At 45.5% G+C, this 18,003-nt stretch overlaps 1 protein-coding gene across 3 annotated transcripts in view; it reads left to right on the plus strand.

Annotated features, from left to right (window-relative positions):
• The window catches only part of SH3PXD2A (SH3 and PX domains 2A), a 369,953-nt gene that overhangs the window by 50,268 nt on the left and 301,682 nt on the right, over positions 1-18,003 (plus strand). For all 3 annotated transcript variants that reach the window (XM_074959414.1, XM_074959416.1, XM_074959415.1), the window contains exon 2: positions 10,555-10,635. In XM_074959414.1, coding sequence (XP_074815515.1) covers positions 10,555-10,635 — 81 coding nt within the window. The remainder of the gene's footprint in view (positions 1-10,554; positions 10,636-18,003) is intronic.

The raw sequence follows: 18,003 nt of genomic DNA on the forward strand, positions 1-18,003 counted from the left end.
AACGGTGATCTAGCCTGTCCAACTAGCCCATCACCCTGTTTCTGACAGTAGCCAGTACCTACTGCTTCAGAGGATCCTGCAAGAAGCTCTGTCCTAGGCAGCTATGGAATAACCTTCAGCAGGTGTAAGGACTAGTTTCCCCATTTTACAGATGGGGAATCTAAGGCACAGGGACTGGAGAGATTAGTTCCTGCTCCAGCTGAAGTCAGTGGCAAAACTCTGAGTGACTTTTTCAGTGGGAACAGCAACTGACCCTGAGTGCATTGCCCCAAATCATATAGGAAATCTGTGGCAGAGGTGGGATTGAGCCCTTGCTTCAATTGTTAGCCCACACTTCCTCCAGTTAAAACTTGTATTATGCATAGAGGCACTTCTCTCTGCGAGAAGTTATAGAACACTGCTCTGAGCCAAATGATACAGCTTTATTAACCCATCTTAGGTGCTGTGTACAGGGGGCCAGTTATTGTGTTGTTTTGCATGTGGTGTGACCCCCATTGATTTTTTTTTTTTAAAGGCTCTTGGAGGGCAAGTCAGCACAGAATTTGGCCCCAGATAACTTGCTACAAGGCAATGAAAACTTGATAGAACTATTTAGATACTTCCTAAATACTCTGTGTACCATAGCTAGCTTTCGTGTCCAGAAGATTATCAGTAATGAATATTTAGCATCATTAGTTGTACTAAAAGTTAATTTCAGCTTCCGAAGGGCTCTCATCTTGGTCCCATCATGCTATCTATCCCAGTCACGCATAAACCACTCCAATCCCACTGTCACCAAAGTATCATCTACTGAACAGCTTTCATGCTACTGCTTTTTCTATCAGCTGAAGATGTCACATCAAGGCACTCTGTGGATTTGTGCCAGGGAGAGCTGGATATTTTCCATCAAAAACACAACGTTTGATAGTAAAGTCAGAACCAGGCCGGTGACAGTTGAATGTATACTTTACTTACACTGTAGGAAATCACCTTTCCTCCTTATTGCGCTTTGTAGGCAGCAAATAGTGCTTAATATCCTTATTTTGGCATCCAACAAGCAGTCACTTATAAAATTCTTCTGTGAATATACGGTTCAAGATGCACCTGAGAACATAGGAGCACATCCAACACAACCACTGCTTCTTGCTGGAGGCTTTTCCAATGGTGCTGTGGCAAAGTCCACTACCAGTAGAGGTGCTGAAGAAGCCCAAGACTTATATAGTACTCAAGAGGAAGCAGACACTAGGATCCTTCTGCATGCTGTATGTGCCAATGTGGCTTTTGGCTCTCTTGGTGCCAAAGGAACCATAATTAGGTCACCTGATACAGATGTTTTTGTCCTTACTGTTCACTACTTTCCTAAAATGGAACACACCGATAACAACAAGTGATTTGAAACAGGCATCATTACAGTTGACAAGTGTCGCTTCATACCTGTGCATGCAACTTGTGATGTATTCACTCCTGACTTCTGCAACATACTTCCTGCTGTAAGCCCATTAACAAGAGGTGACTCTGTGCCAGCCCTGTCTGGTGTGGGGGGGAAAAGTCTGTGTTATATGTTGTCAGAGCACAGGGAGCTCACGGCTTCACAGATTGGTCAAATAGGGAGAGGGTGATGGACAAGCTGCAATTTCTGAAGCCAGGAACTTGGCTGTATGACCAGAGCGAGAAAGAAAAGGAGACCCACAGAGACCTAAATTGCTTGCGCCTCAATGTGTCCGTCAAAAAAGTACAAGTCACTGGCCAGTCTCCCTTCCTGTGGGGACTGTTTTGAAGAGCATGTCATAAGAGCATCTTGCCAAACAAAGATTTGGATGTCTTTGCACATAGGTAAGCCAGATATTGGATCACCATTGCGACATGGATGGAACAATGTGGATGAGAACTACTTCCTGTATTCTTCAAGGGCCTGATGGCTTCTGAGCATCTACAAGATCTTATTTGTGCCTATACCAATAGGGGTCACTGCACAATCAGCTGTGTGTGTGTTCAGAGCGATCTTCCCTGCACAAAACTGTGTACATGCTAAAGCAATGAAGACTCTGGTAACCACACACTCTCGACAGAGATCATAATGACGAACAAGATGATGATGATGATGATGATGTAGACTAAAAATGTCCCCCGTGCTGTTACATTTCAAGGATATCTGTACACGTTTATTATTAGATTTTGTTTTACACTTTAGAGTGTTGTTGTGAGGCTTTGAGAAATCCAATTTTATGTCTTGAAATACCACATAGTCATTAAACTAGCAGAAACTAATGCAAATATTTCAAAGTGGTATTTTTAACATGTTGATGGTGTCATTGTTTATTCCCATTTCTGTGGTAACAGCCTGACTTGACAGCTCCACATCGTACTTCATCTTAAAGTAGCATCATAAACTTTGGAATGATGTATGATGTGCATGTGTGTAGAGAGGGTACATTAAGTCGCCCAAGCGGGTGGTGTCTGCTGCTGGCCTAAAACCCAGTTTCTCTAAAAATACAAGTTTAAAGTGGCTCTTTGTGCTGTAGATTATTCTAATTATTGTAGCAAAGGCCATGTCACAGACCGTGTTCCCTCTAATTTTTCCCACGCATGTGTGGAATGAATTTTGTTCTGTGTACCAATATGGAGGTGGTTGTGCTGTAGATTATTCTAATTATTGTAGCAATCACTCCCATATTGGTGCACAGAACAAAATTCATGTGTTGGGGGTAGGACTGAGGGTTTTGGAGTATGGGAGGGGGGCTCAGGGCTGGGGCGCGGTGGGAGGGAGAGGGTGAGGGCTCCGGCTGGAGGTGCGGGCTCTGGGGTGGGGCCTGGGATGAGGGGTTTGGGGTGCAGGCTGCCTGGGGGCTACAGTGGGGAGAGAGGACACCCCGCATTTCTCTCTCCCTGCAGCAGCACCTGGGCTATGTGGTGTGGGGAGGCTCCTCTCCCCCAGCCGCGGCAGGTCCGTACTGGGGCTGGGTTGGGGCGAGGAGAGGGGCACTTCCTCCCCAGCCACGGCAAGTCTGGGGAAAGTCCATGCTGGGGGAGAAGCACCTCTCCACGCTGTAGCCCTGAGCCCCTGCGTGTGGCTTAATAGGCAGCTGTGCATCTGCGCAGCTTAGAGGAAATTTAGGTCATAGATCAGGATTGGAGCCCATCATGCTTAGCACTGTACAAATCCAGACACTAGGATGACACAGTTCCTGCCTTGAAGAGCATATTACAGGTGGGGCTGGTAGCACTGCATGCTATTAAGGTTGCCTGACACTTCCTATTTATTATAAGACCCTGCTTTCTGTTGCTTATAGCTCCTGTGTGTGACAGGACTGTACGCACCATTCCCACAGAGTGACTGAGCCTGCTCCAGCCCGGGGCTATAGGGTGAAGCCTGACTTTCACTGTCATAGCTGCTCCCAGCTTCTGTGAGCTGGGGTGGGGCTGGGCACTGGAGCTGAGGGCACGAAGCCTGTCTCTCCTGTGTTCTCAGTGACCCCTCAGACTCCTAGGCAGTGTGGAGTGGGAGGAGGGACTGGTTAGGTGGGGAAGCTGGAATTGGTTGGGTAGGAAGGCTGGCGCAGGGAGCCAGGTGGGGAAGGGAGGCTGGACCTGTGCAACCTTAATTTGGCCCCTTTGTGCATGTGAAGAAGATAGAATTAGTGAAAAGTTTGGTTTAAATAAGTGGCCTAGCATTGCACAGGAACTCTTCAGGGATGGAATCCAGTTCTCCAGGGCAGCATTCAACTACCTTAACCAGGATGCCATCCTGTCTCTTCCTGCAAGCCCGTGACTCCTTCACTACATACCTTCCAACTTCTGCACCAGATGAGTCAGGGGCCCATCAGACAACAGCCTCTGTTACTACACAGCCCTGATTCATCCCTACAGCATGGCCATCCTGGGCACTGAATGAAGAAGGGGTCCTGTGACAAAAATGCTAGGGGTTCATGTAATCAAAGACTGTACCATAATGCATGTGCACAGTAGGGTTGAAGTAAGGTTGCACAAGGAAACTTAATTCTGGCATTTCCTATCTTATGAGTGCTTGACTTGGCAACCTCAATAAAGTTCTTTTTAACAGATTTTTGTGTGTGTGCAATGTACCTTTTTTTGGGTAGTAAATAAAAAAATGACCCTTGTGGTCCCTTCTAACCCTAAGCTTCTAACATGAAGGTTTTGTTGCATGCAGTGTACATGTAGGTGCAAAAGGCACATTCTACATCTGTGCTAAAGGCTTAAGGGACATCCAAACTGACTGGTTCAAAATTTTAGTCACCATTTTAAAAACTGTATACGGGCTTCCCAACCCTGAAAAATCTGTTTGCTTCCCACACTGCGGACTGAAGTGTTTCAGAATTCCAAACTTCTCTGCTGTGTAGCCTTACAGTAGCAAAGCTGTGGGCCTGTTTGCAGTTTCTCTCTCCTGCTCCGTTCTTGTGAGCTGGCTGGATAGTGAAATATCAGAGAGATGGTGCGAGATGCACAAGTGCTGGCTCTCAAATTTCTACACAGCAGCTCGGTCTGATTCCTGCCCTGCCTGCCTTCAGAACATTTGAATGGGGGACAGTTCTCCATATTTGTCAGGCACTTCCACTATTGCCATGTGCCATCCTATTGTGTGTCTATTGCAATTGCATTTGCATGGACTCAGGCTCCAAAGGAGCTCTTTCTTCTTCTTCACCTGAAGTCACTTTCCTCTGGGATCTCATTAATCATTTTCACAGCATCCAATTTTAATGACCCTAGCAGAAAATTATGAGATGAGCTGGGGAATAAGTAATGGGAGAAGAGCCTGCCTTTCGTGCAAAGGTTGTTGGTAAAGCCAAGGCTGCTAGGGCTGGATAAATGGCAAGCTGAGATTCCTGTGGGAGGGAGAAGGTGATATTTGAGGCACCTTAGAGACTAACCAATTTATTTGAGCATAAGCTTTCGTGAGCTCTCTGGTTAGTCTCTAAGGTGCCACAAGTACTCCTTTTCTTTTTGCGAATATAGACTAACATGGCTGTTACTCTGAAACCGGTGATATTTGAGGCTTTTGAAACCTCTAGAATGGCCTTTTAAAGTCTGAGGTTTTACTGAGTTCCAGCAAACATCTTTTCCCCATTGTTTTAAACGGTGGTTTCCCAAGAAAAATTTAATTTACGCAGACAAGCAAAAAATCAGTAGTCATTCCAGATTTACACCTGTCTGTCACAGACAGCAGAATTAGATCCCGTGTAGTTCTAGCTAATTGGAAGCCTGCATGATTATTTAAGGTGCTTTTCTTACCCACCTGCTAGGATCTATCAATGCAATAGAATAAAACAAAACAAGCCTGCTAGACTTCCCGAGACTTTGAAATTCAAAAGATTTAATTTCCATTTTAAAGACTATTAATGAAATCCTGGCTTCACTGAAGCTTTCGTCCCACTGGGACTGGGATTTCAACATATAAGCTTTTCAGGGCGGGGACTATGCCTATACAGCAGCTAGCAGGATGGAGCCCTGATCTCAGTTGGTGTCGCTAGGCACCACCGCAGCAGTGTATCTCCCAAGTAGCATGGGCTACTATGAACACATCAAACATGTCCTCTGTTTTCTACAGTCTTCTCATAGAATATCCAGTTAAATCTAGGGGCTCAGTCCTTCTCTTCAAGGTGCTCCATGGTCTGGGCCCAGGATATCTAAAAGAGCCTAAAGCTTCGAGATAAGGACGGTGGCCAACAACTCCTCTCCTCAGGGACAATGGAACTTTGTACCACAAGGGTGAAGCTTGTCTGGGCAGGAGACAGCGCTTTCTCGGGGCGGGTCCCAGACTGTGGAATGAACTCCCCAGGATTTACCACAAATTTACTCTGTGCAAGGTGCACTTCTCTGACCTGCCTTCCCTTACATAAATCCAGAGTAGGGGTGGACGTATTTAAAAACAAACAAATAAACGTAACCTTAACAAAACGTTCCACTGCACACAAAATTTCTCCCCCTAGAGAGAGGATGAGAAAGACGATAAACTACATTTGATAATGTTAGTCACTCACTCAATGCTTTGCTCAGAGACGCTCAGATATCACAGTGATCAGGGCAGCATGAAGACCAAAGCAGAATAGAACTTGATAGAATAAATTTGTGAAACAAATAACAAGTAAAACTAAAACCCACGTTTATTGTGAGTTCTAAGTAGAGGTCTCAGGAAAATGAAAAAATATTTAAAAAACCTTGAGATTTATGGTATTTGCATGTTGTTTCCAACTTTTGAAAAAGGTACAAACTTGCAAAAAGAGAGTTAGGAAATCTCATGTAGTGGGTTTTTCGTATTTGACTAGGCCTATTTTACGCTGCTTATCCATTTTTGAGAACCCCAATTAAGAATTTATTTTGCATACAAATCAGTTTGCACCCACCAAGTACAGTTCTGAACCTTGTGTGTTTTCTGTTTGTAGCCATTCCCATTGAACGTTTTCCGAAAGTGGCCTTTTTGTAGAAACGTGATGGAAAACTAAATTTCTGGGTTGCAAAATGCCCTGGAATGAAGTGACAAACATTTTTGCACAAGAATCTTGGGGAAAAATTTGTTTTTGTGCAGCTTTGGCTTTAAACCTGGCAGATACTCTCCTCATGATGCCCATGCTCTGGTGGTTTGTCTGTCTGTCTAAGGTCCTTGGATGGCCCTCATCACTGTAATGTCTGAGTACCTCATACTCCTTAATGTATTTAGTCTCCCAACAATCCCCATGAGGCAGAGCTGTGCTATTATTCCTATTGTAGAGAGGGGGAGCTGAGGGATACAGAGGCTGAGTCATTTGCACTCAGAAAACTTGTGACAAATCTCCTGGGTCTTAGACTAGTGCCTTATCAGTGGACCATCTTTCCCCTATAGGGGAGAGATACTGCACCACCTTGTCAGGATCTGCCGTCAGCCTTTTTCACTTGGTACCGTGTCCAACCTCACATGGGTGTTGAACATGGTAATAATGGATGGGGATCCTTGGTTAAGAAGATATCGGACTGCTCCCCCTCCCATCAGGGAAGAAGAAAGGGGGGAAAAAATCCCACTATGATCGTTTGTTCAGCCTTTTCTCTGAGGCCCTTCCAGGGGCTGAAGGCAGTACCCCTTATCTTTTAAAAAGCATAAAGGCAATTATCTAGCCACAGACCTTTGCAAGGCAGCCTGATGTAGCCAGGGGCAGGGAGCAATGCTTATCCAGCCATGATCTCTGGAGATACAGAACTTCACACTTGCACAGACTGAAAAAGCAAGAGTTCCTGCTGTTAAGCATTTGGGCTGGGAGACAGGAGGAGATGCAGTCCTGCTCCTTCCATTTCCTCTACCAGATCCTTATCTTGTGTTTGGTAGATGAAGTCTGACATTTACTTTAAAGACACAGTAGTGGGCCACACTGTGCATTCCGTTACACTGGGGCTCATTTTTTTCTACATTTGTGTGGCTGGAGGCAAGGACGTGACAAGTTAGGAAATAATTTTTTTAACCATGTTGTGGTGAACCAGAGGAACGGGGTTAAGGAGGGCTTTTGGGCCCAGCTAGCCCTGCCCTGTTATATCTGCAGCTAATGCCAGGCCTGGGGAGGAGAGAAAAGGAGGGAGCCTGACTCAGTTGAGGCTGACCAGCAAAGAGGGAGGAGCTAGCTCTCGCCTTGCCTGAGGGAAGGAGCACTAGCCTGCTGACTGAGGCAGCCACCAGAAACCAAGCAGTGTCTTCCTGGCAAAGGAGACAGAGAAAGAGGCCTCGGAGCACCCAGCCTGAGAGGAACCCGGGTGACCAGAGCACGGGAACCTTGTGGGTGTTCCGACTCCACCAAACTGATGACTGCCCCGCCCGGAGGAATCTGGGAGGACAGTAGCAGGACGCCACCCAGTGTCCACGACAGGGCACTGGTAGGAGACAAGGCACAACAGGAACTTGGACCATAAGGGCCACGCCCCAAACTAGAGGGGCAATGGTAGAAAGTAGCCCAGGGCAGTAAACATAGATTCCATGCTGGGAGGTCCCCTGCTCAGGGGTGACTTACACAGGGTCTTGCATCTTGTGTCATCACGTTCACTGGTGTGAACTGGGTGCAAAACGCTACCATTCCCATCTGGCTGTTTTACAGGTGTAAATGATATCTGAAGGTACAAGGCAGTGGTGAATCCATCTCCCAGTGTATAATGTACTATAGAGTTGAACTGTATCACATGAGGCTGATTTGGGGCTGTATTGGGTCCTCTAGCCTGCAGGGTTTGTACAGTTGCAACTCCCTAAAATGAGTCTGGTGGAGATTCCTTTCATAGATTGCACACTCAGAAGGGATCACTGTGGTCATCTAGTCTGACCACCTCTGTAACAAAGGGCACAGAACTTCCCCCAAATAATTCCTAGAGTAGATTTTTTAGAAAAACATCCCATCTTGATTTTAAAATGGCCAGTGATGGAGAGTCGACCACGACCCATGGTAAATTGTTTCAATGGTTAATTACCCTGACTGTCAAAAATGCCACCTTATTTCCAGTCTGAATTTGTCTAGCTTCAATTTCCAGCTATTAGACCTTTCTCTGATAGATTGAAGAACCCATTATTAAATATTTGTTCCCCACGAAGATACTTTGGCTTTGTCTACACTGGCACTTTTGCCGTCAAAACATTCTTTGCTCAGGGGTATGAAAAAACGCCCCCCACCCTCCCCCGAACTAGAAAAGTTTTAACAATGAAAAAGTGCCGGTGTGGACATTGGTAGGAGCCGCACTCCTGGTGATAGAAAAAAGAAAAGGAGTACTTGTGGCACCTTAGAGACTAACCAGTTTATTTGAGCATGAGCTTTCGTGAGCTACAGCTCACTTCATCGGATGCATAGCATATCGTGGAAACTGCAGAAGACATGTCTTCTGCAGTTTCCACGATATGCTATGCATCCGCATGTCTTCTGCAGTTTCCACGATATGCTATGCATCCGATGAAGTGAGCTGTAGCTCACGAAAGCTCATGCTCAAATAAACTGGTTAGTCTCTAAGGTGCCACAAGTCCTCCTTTTCTTTTTTCTATTTACGAATACAGACTAACACGGCTGTTACTCTGACTCCTGGTGACGAAGCTACTGCCCCTCATTGGAGGTGGTTAGAGACTGTAACCAAGACATCCTGTAACCATGTTTTTGTTAAGTTTAAATAGACTCAAGAAGCACAATCACTGTAAGGCATATTTTCTAATCTTTTAATCAGTCTTGTGGCTTTTCTCTGAACTCTCTACAATTTATCAACATCCTTGAACTGTGGGCACCAGAACTGGATACAGGATTCCAGCAGTAGTCACACCAGTGCCAAATACTAGAGAGAAAACAACCTCTCTATTCCTGCTTGAGATTCCCCTGTTTATGGATCCCAGGATGGCACTAGCTGTTTTGGCCACAGGGTTACCCTGTGAGCTTATGTTCAGCTGATTATCCACCAGGGTGAAGTCCCCCATTGTGTAAGTACGGCCTGCATTCTTTGTTCCAAGGTGTGTACATTTACATTTAGCCGTATTGAAATGCATATTGTTTTCTGGTGCCCAGTTTACCAAGTGATCCAGATCACTCTGAATCAGTGACAGTGACTTGTCCTCTTCATTATTTACCACTCCGCTATGAGTGTGTTATCTGCAGACCTTTTTATCAGTGATGATTTAATATTTTCTTCCAGGTTACTGATAAAAATGTTAAACAACTGGGGACCAAGAACTGATCCATGTGAGACCTCACTGGAAACAGACCCACTGAATGCTGATTCCCCATTTATATTTACATTTTGAGACCTAGTAGCTAGCCAGTTTATAATCCATTTAATATCTGCCATATTAATTTTATATTGTTTTAGTTTTTTAATCAAAATGTCCTGCGGTACGAAAATGCTTCTCCAGGGAGAAAAGTTTGGGTTGCCTGTGAAGGAGGTGGGGAGTAGTCTGCAGATCCCTGGTTTTGGGGGAAAGCAGCAGCCCTGGAATGTGCCAGTCCCTCCACAGTTATGGCTGTCCTCCCCCGCTCTGTGGGATCAGGACTGCCTCTGGAGCCAGGCTGGCACTATTCTCTCTGCACAAACCTTCATCTCCAAGGTGTGCAAGGACAGTGTGGCAGGTGACTCCAGCATGGCTCCTCATGTGCCTCAAATGGGGGCGTGGGGTGCAATGTAGCTGCTCTCCTGGCCCCTTCTCACTCCCACCACCAGCATGTGCCCTGGGCCCCGACAGATTTGGGGCAGAGGGGGATGGAAGGAGTGTGCCAATATTCTAATAAAGCTTTAAACCCAGGCAAAGTAATGTCAATAGGAGTTACGAACGTGGATTGGTGGAAGACTGTGCTCTATGCTATGTTCCACGGAGCATTCTCCCGAGAAGCCTATGAAAGCCCAGGGTGAGTTCAGGACAGAACTACAGCTTTAATTTAGACTAACTTTGAGTTTGGTGCTGTGTTTCTTCCAGTGTGCACGTGGGACTAAGTGGTATTAGACTGTCAAACTTATTAAAGATTGGAAATCATCTCCTTATATAGACACACACATGGGTCCTGACTTTTCTGCCTTTGAACTGCAGCCAATGCTTTAGGGCTCCTTAGGCACTGTGTTGACTTTTTTTTTTCTTCCCCCGAACAGGTATATATCATAAATGTAACATGGTCTGACTCAACTTCCCAGATCATCTACCGGAGATACAGCAAATTCTTTGACCTGCAGGTAACCGTTCATTTTACTTACTGGAAATATTACTTGTATCAGTTTGTACATTTCCACACCATCATAATAACATTAAATAAGACTTATATAGCCTGTTGCATCAAATGATCTCAAAGCACTTTGCAGATTCTTCACAGGATGTGAGATAGGTAAATCCAGTATTATCCTGCCTGTTTTATAGAAGGGTTAATTGAGCCATTGAGAGGTTAAGGCCCAGATTTGTCAAGAATGGCTTCTAGTTTTGGGTGCCTAACTTCAAACCTGTTTTTCAGAAGTGGCTTGCTTGAGGTCACACAATGAGTCAGTGGTAGAGGTGGGAATAGAAAGCGAGTCCTGACTCCCAGTCCCCTGTTCTAACCACTACCCTACAGCAGCAGAGTTGCAGCTGTGCCGCAGTAGCATTTCTCCATACCGTGGAAGTCAGCACTCCTGGCTTTTGTTCCCATCTCCGGAAGGGGAGGTTGGGTTAGACGCTTACTACAGTGACAGAAGGGTTCTTCCATCACTGTGGCAAATTCAGCACTCTGAGAGATGAAGAATTTTTCCATTGACCTGTTTTCTTCCACTGAGGTGTCTACGTCAGGGCTTAGGTCAGCCTAACTACATTTCAGAGGGCGTGACATTTTTCACAGCCCTGAGTAATGTAGATAGGTCGACCTAACTTTGCAATGTAGACCAGGCCCCAGTCCTCTGCTTTAAACGCTAGAACATGCTTCCTCACTGTATTCATGTCTCTGCATTTTGATGTGCTCTATGCCATTGCGTCATTGTCTCTCCAGCAGCAGCCCGTGTTGGTGTGAAAATGAACTTTGCTTTCCAGTTACTTGTATGTTTTCCCAAATTACAAAATTCAGCATTGGCTCCAGTGATTAAATTATTTGCTATGCTGTTCCTAGGCAGTTGGAAGACTAGTTAGAGGGCTCCTGCTTGGTATCCTAATTAGCAATAATCCAGACCCACTGCTATCTTTCTAGACAGCTAGAACATAATTGGCTGGGGTTATAAGATCACTCTGAAGTGCACTGATTGCTCTAAGAAAAGGAGGACTTGTGTCACCTTAGAGACTAACCAATTTATTTGAGCATAAGCTTTTGTGAGCTACAGCTCACTTCATCGGATGCATTCAGTGGAAAATACAGTGGAGAGATTTATATATACAGAGAGAACATGAAACAATGGGTGTTACCATACACACTGTAAGGAGAGTGATCAGGTAAGGTGAGCTATTACCAGCAGGAGAGCCGGGGGTAGGGGGGGAAACGTGACCTTTTGTAGTGATGATCAAGGTGGGCCATTTTCAGCAGTTGACAAGAACGTCTGAGGAACAGTGGGGGGGAATAAACAAGGGGAAATAGTTTTACTTTATGTAATGACACATCCACTCCCAGTCTTTATTCAAGCCTAAGTTAATTGTATCCAGTTTGCAAATTAATTCCAATTCAGCAGTCTCTCCTTGGAGTCTGTTTTTGAAGTTTTTTTTGTTGAAGAATTGCCACTTTTAGGTCTGTAATCGAGTGACCAGAGAGACTGAAGTGTTCTCTGACTGGTTTTTGAATGTTATAATTCTTGACGTCTGATTTGTGTCCATTTATTCTTTTACGTAGAGACTGTTCAGTTTGGCCAATGTACATGGCAGAGGGGCATTGCTGGCACATATCACATTGGTAGATGTGCAGGTGAACGAGCCTCTGATAGTGTGGCTGATGTGATTAGGTCCTATGATGGTGTCCCCTGAATAGATATGTGGACACAGTTGGCAATGGGCTTTGTTGCAAGGATAGGTTCCTGGGTTAGTGTTTTTGTTGTGTGGTGTGTGGTTGCTGGTGAGTATTTGCTTCAGGTTGGGGGGCTGTCTGTAAGCAAGGACTGGCCTGTCTCCCAAGATCTGTGAGAGTGATGGGTCGTCCTTCAGGAGAGGTTGTCGATCCTTGATGATGCGTTGGAGAGGTTTTAGTTGGGGGCTGAAGGTGACGGCTAGTGGCGTTCTGTTATTTTCTTTGTTGGGCCTGTCCTGTAGTAGGTAACTTCTGGGTACTTTTCTGGCTCTGTCAATCTGTTTCTTCACTTCAGCAGGTGGGTACTGTAGTTGTAAGAATGCTTGATAGAGATCTTGTAGGTGTTTGTCTCTGTCTGAGGGGTTGGAGCAAATGCGGTTGTATCGTAGAGCTTGGCTGTGACAATGGATCGTGTGGTGTGGTCTGGATGTAAACTGGAGGCATGTAGGTAGCCACAGCGGTCAGTAGGTTTCCGGTATAGGGTGGTGGTGATGTGACCATCACTTATTAGCACTGTCACACTTGCAGAAAGCTCAGAGCTCCAAACTTGTATCCAAGCACTCCTGAATGTTGGGAAAATGTTGATCTATTTCTAAAGCTTGTGGTTTGGGCCTGTGTGTGTTTAGAATACTAATAAAGTCCCTTCTAGCTAGTGTCATGGATGTGCACAGCCAGCCGCAAACTTCAAAGCCGTGTCACGATCGATGATATCAACCTGTTTGTCATGCTGAACCTGCAAGAAACAGGTTCCTCAATTTTTGGGTGGCCAACGTGAGATCCCTTAAAGAGGCCTGATTTTCAGAATCAGTTCCCTCTGAAGTGTCTGTAGTTGGGTATCCCAAATCATTAGTCACGTTTGAAAAACGCAGGCTACAGTGCTTTAGGCTTCGGAGGGGTAGCCGTGTTCGTCTGGGTCTGTAAAAGCGACAAAGAGTCCTGTTTCAGAGTAGAATTCACCCACGAAAACTCATGCTCCAATACGCCTGTTAGTCTATAAGGTGCCACAGGACTCTTTGCCGCTTTTATAGTGCTTTAGTTTTTCAACCAGAAGCTTGACCTTTACGTAGCAAGTCCCATGACCCAAATTCCTAGTTTGTGGTACGGATGAAATGAAATGGAATGAAGGCAGAAAAGGGAACATTCATCATCTTTCCTATGTTTCCTTTTGCATTCCCACCCTTCGCCACACCCATTGACTGGGTTGAAGTGCGTAGACTGGTCAGTACCAAAGCCATAGACAATAAGTCCCAAGTGCAGTTGGTTCTCTGTGGCTGATGTTATGCTTGTTCACTGATGTGCAGCTTTCTGTGTGTATTTGTATTAGAGTAAGGGTCATGGCCAAAACAGTTCTTTTTCTTTCTTTCGTTCTTTCTTTCAAGCTCCAGTTCTGTTTTCATGTATATATTCTTCTGGGTCTCCTAGCCTTTCCTGGTGGGTTTGAAAAGTTCCCATCAAGCTGAAGTTATCAATGGGGTTAGTGTGTTGGACAGGAAATGATGTCTCAGTCAGGGAGAGTGAGTCCTGAAAGGTCCCATTGATAAGTGCAAGTGCCTAGCGCCAGTGAAAAAACTCCTGCTTGTACAACATGGCTCCCCCCCACTAGAAAATATTACAAGAAAGGAATGAAATTCCCTTATTTAACCCTTTTCCCTCCCAGGGATTTTGGGAGTCGCCCTTTGTGCCAGTTGGAAGGGCACTGGTGTACACAGAAATTTGCAGCATTCCTAAGGAAGGAAGGAAAGAAAGCATCTCCAGTGATTAGAGCTCAGGGTTTGAAGTCAGGTGACCAGGATCCTTATTCCAAATCAGCTAGCAACTCTCAGGGCAAGTCACTCACTTCTCTGTGCCGTGGTTTCCCCATCTGCAAAGCCAGGGCAATGATGCATGCATGCTATCGTAAGATGCTTTGAGATCTGTGGGTTAAAAGCATTACTGGAGTGCAGAGTATTATTGTTATTTTATTCATATTAATGAAGCTGGACTCCTGGTGAAAATGGACGTTACTAATTGCATCAGCAAAGAGACATGCACTGGACCCACTTCCCTCTTAACATCTTTCATTAGAATTCTATGAACAGCTCAGCATCAGGGATTTAAAATATTAAATGCTCCTGTAGTGGGTCTGAGAGGGGAGTTAGAAAGGCAAAGACAATAGTGGGGTTTCATGGGATGCCCTCTCACAGCCACTAACTCCTCGTTTTATCTGTGGTGACTCTCCTAAGAGAGGGCAAAAATCCATATAATCAGCACAGCATGCAAATAAAGAGGCTTTGAGTGTGTGAATTACATTTGGAGTGAGGAATGCAAGTTGCCCCCAGCCCAGGGACTTCCCCCCCCCCATGTAGCCACCCCATGGTCACCCTTTGTGGAGTCACTTACACCTATGCAGAGCAGGGTTGCTACTTCAGCCTGTTGTAACTGCCCTGGGCATCCTTTTTGGTTAGTGCCCTCCTGTCGTTTGCAGCTCCGCTCACCATGCCTACCCCTCTCCACGCTGCTGCTGTGGAGAGAGATGCCACAGAGTGGTGCTTGGTAGCACACAGAGGTTGGAATATCCCCCAGCGTTGCTCTCCCTGCAGATTAATAGCAGTGGTTCTGCTGCATAGTGGACCTTTGAGTTCCCCTCAACGGTTGGGGGATTCACCTGATAGGGAGATACGTGGTGATGTTGAGATGGGACAATAAGCTCTTTGGGGCAAGGACTGTCTCTTTTGTTCTCTATTTGTACGGCGTCTAGTGCAATGGAATTCTGGTCCATGATTGGGGCTCCCAGCGGCCACTGCAATTAAATAAACAGATGTTAAGATCCTCAGAAGTGATGAGCAAGATTTTAAATTTGAAACAAGTTTCAGCAGCCTTCCTGGAACAAGGAAGGGATTAAAATGATATCTGGGCCTGAGCTGCAAAATCCAACTCTAGGTGTCAATCCCCAGTTTCCAAAGCAAAGCTCAGGTGTGTCTGGACCTAAAGTTTTGGTCTGGATCACAGGGCAGGCTGTGGGGACACTACCTGGTTCGTGATGAGCAAGGCAATAACTCCAGCGTCCCCTTCCCTTTGCCCAGGCCCTTGGGGTGTCTAGGAGGCTGACCAAGCTGGAAGGTGGGGGAGAAGTCAGACTCCACACTCAGGACCATAGGGCTGGGCTGATCCCTGCACTGGGAAGATTTTATTGTGTGCTTGCTGAGCATGGTAACGCTCTTTTGCATAATCAAATTTACTCCTCCCCGCATACTCCCTACTTCACTATAAACAGAAAATCAAGCATGCGCTCAGTGGTCTAATGCAAGCTAACTCAGAGGCACTGTGTGTGTCCCAAACAGCTGGAGTTTTCTGACAGACAAGCTTGTCCCATCACGTCTGCACTTCTGGACTTTGCTGTGCACCTATATGTGTTTCTTTTTGCTTCTGAATGGACGTAGAATAACAAGAAAGGCTTGTAATGACTTAATCAAAGCTGCAAGGGCTGATGTTGACAGTGATACCCGATAGCACTCGAGGGGCAGCCTGCAGAGCTGCCTGGAGGAGGAGAAAAAGGAATACAAATAATTAATTTTTGTGGCTATAATTTTTTGTTTCTTTTAAATAGCCCACCCTTTTCCAGTTGCAATCTATATGGGCAACAACTGGGAGGTGGTAGACACTGTTTCTCCTAAATACTGTCTAGCAAACCCTCTTCTTCAGCGCTGCAGGTGCTAAGAGTCAGCCCCAGTTCTGTTACACTGATGCAAATCCCAGGTAACTTCTGTGGAGTTACTCCAGATTTTTGCGGGTGTGAGTGATCTGAACGAGGGGTCAGACTCTTTTCGGGAAAATGAACAGGGCAACATGTTTATACTTGCTGTGAAATTTAAGAGCTGGAGATTGCTGAATTGAATCAGAGAACGGGTGAATACCATTTAAACTGGTACCTGTTCTGTGATGCTTGATAAAATAACTCCTCCTCCCACAGTTCCAGCTGAGGGCTGGAGATTTATAAAGTGGGGTTCAAATTAAACGGTGCAGTAATCTCCTGATTTAGTTGGTGACAGAGTCCCATCCAGTGGTGACATGGATCATGGCAGCAGAATATGTGCTGGGCTTGACGTTTCAGTAAATGGGATCAACAGTATTGATTAACTCAGCATTCAGTGGTGTTATAAAGTGCTTGTCTTGTCTCGTTATCTGTTGCCTTCCACTTTATGGAGTCACTTACACTTGTGCAGAGCAAATACAAAATAGGGGCTAAAAGTGCTACTATATCAGAGTGAAAAGAAAAAAGAAAAGGAGTACTTGTGGCACCTTAGAGACTAACCAGTTTATTTGAGCATGAGCTTTCGTGAGCTACAGCTCACTTCATCGGATGCGTAGCATATCGTGGAAACTGCAGAAGACATTATATACACACAGAGACCATGAAACAAAACTTCCTCCCACCCCACTGTCCTGCTGCTAACAGCTTATCTAAAGTGATCATCAAGTGATCATCAAGGAAGGCCATTTCCAGCACAAATCAAGGTTTTCTCACTCTTTCTCCCCCCCCCCCCCCCCACACAGACACATGGGCTATTACCAGCAGGAGAGTGAGTTTGTATGTGTCTCTGTGTGTGTGTGTGTGGGGGGGAAGAGTGAGAAAACCTTGATTTGTGCTGGAAATGGCCTTCCTTGATGATCACTTGATGATCACTTTAGATAAGCTGTTAGCAGCAGGACAGTGGGGTGGGAGGAAGTTTTGTTTCATGGTCTCTGTGTGTATATAATGTCTTCTGCAGTTTCCACGATATGCTATGCATCCGATGAAGTGAGCTGTAGCTCACGAAAGCTCATGCTCAAATAAACTGGTTAGTCTCTAAGGAGCCACAAGTACTCCTTTTCTTTTTTCTTTTTTCTTTTTACGAATACAGACTAACACGGCTGTTACTCTGAAATATATCAGAGTGGTAGCATTGGACACCCACTTTGCACAGAAGTCAATGACTGCACAAATGCTACCATTCCAAAATAGGAGTATTCTTACCCCCGCTTGGCATTGGCTGCATGGGTGTGAAAGGCTATTCCGCAGGGTGCAAGGTAGCAGAGAATCAGGTATAAGTTAATGTGAAAGTGGCATTAACTTCTATGGATTGGCAGTCAGTGTGTGAACAAAATGGGTGTAACTTACTAGGTACCGCTCAGTACGGCGTAGCGTTATGTGGGGACTCTGTGCAACTCCTACTGATTTCAGCGCAAGCCCCGCTCCACTTATATCAGCGATGGGTTTGGTCCCACCAGTGTTTGGGATGGTGCGAGGCACGCACTTCTGCTTTTCTTGTACACATTTGGTTAGTGATAGGCCCCTGTTAGCTCCTTTGGTGTTTCTTGCACACCCGGTGACTATCAAATCCATGCAAGATATCCTTAAGATAACATACATCTGTTTCACATTCAGTCTTGGCACTATGATTTCCATCACTGCTGAATGTGGTCCAGACACTTTCAGGGGAGATTCTTCTGCTTACTCCAAGCTACATTTGGCCTTTTGTGCATGGGCTGGGGGAAATGAATACCAGCAGAACAGCTCAAATAGCAGAACAGAAGGAAAGGGCCAGATGCGAGGGCGTCTGTCTTTAGGCTGCAT

Source organism: Natator depressus, chromosome 7 (genome assembly GCF_965152275.1).
Source record: "Natator depressus isolate rNatDep1 chromosome 7, rNatDep2.hap1, whole genome shotgun sequence".
Classification (NCBI taxonomy): domain Eukaryota; kingdom Metazoa; phylum Chordata; order Testudines; family Cheloniidae; genus Natator; species Natator depressus.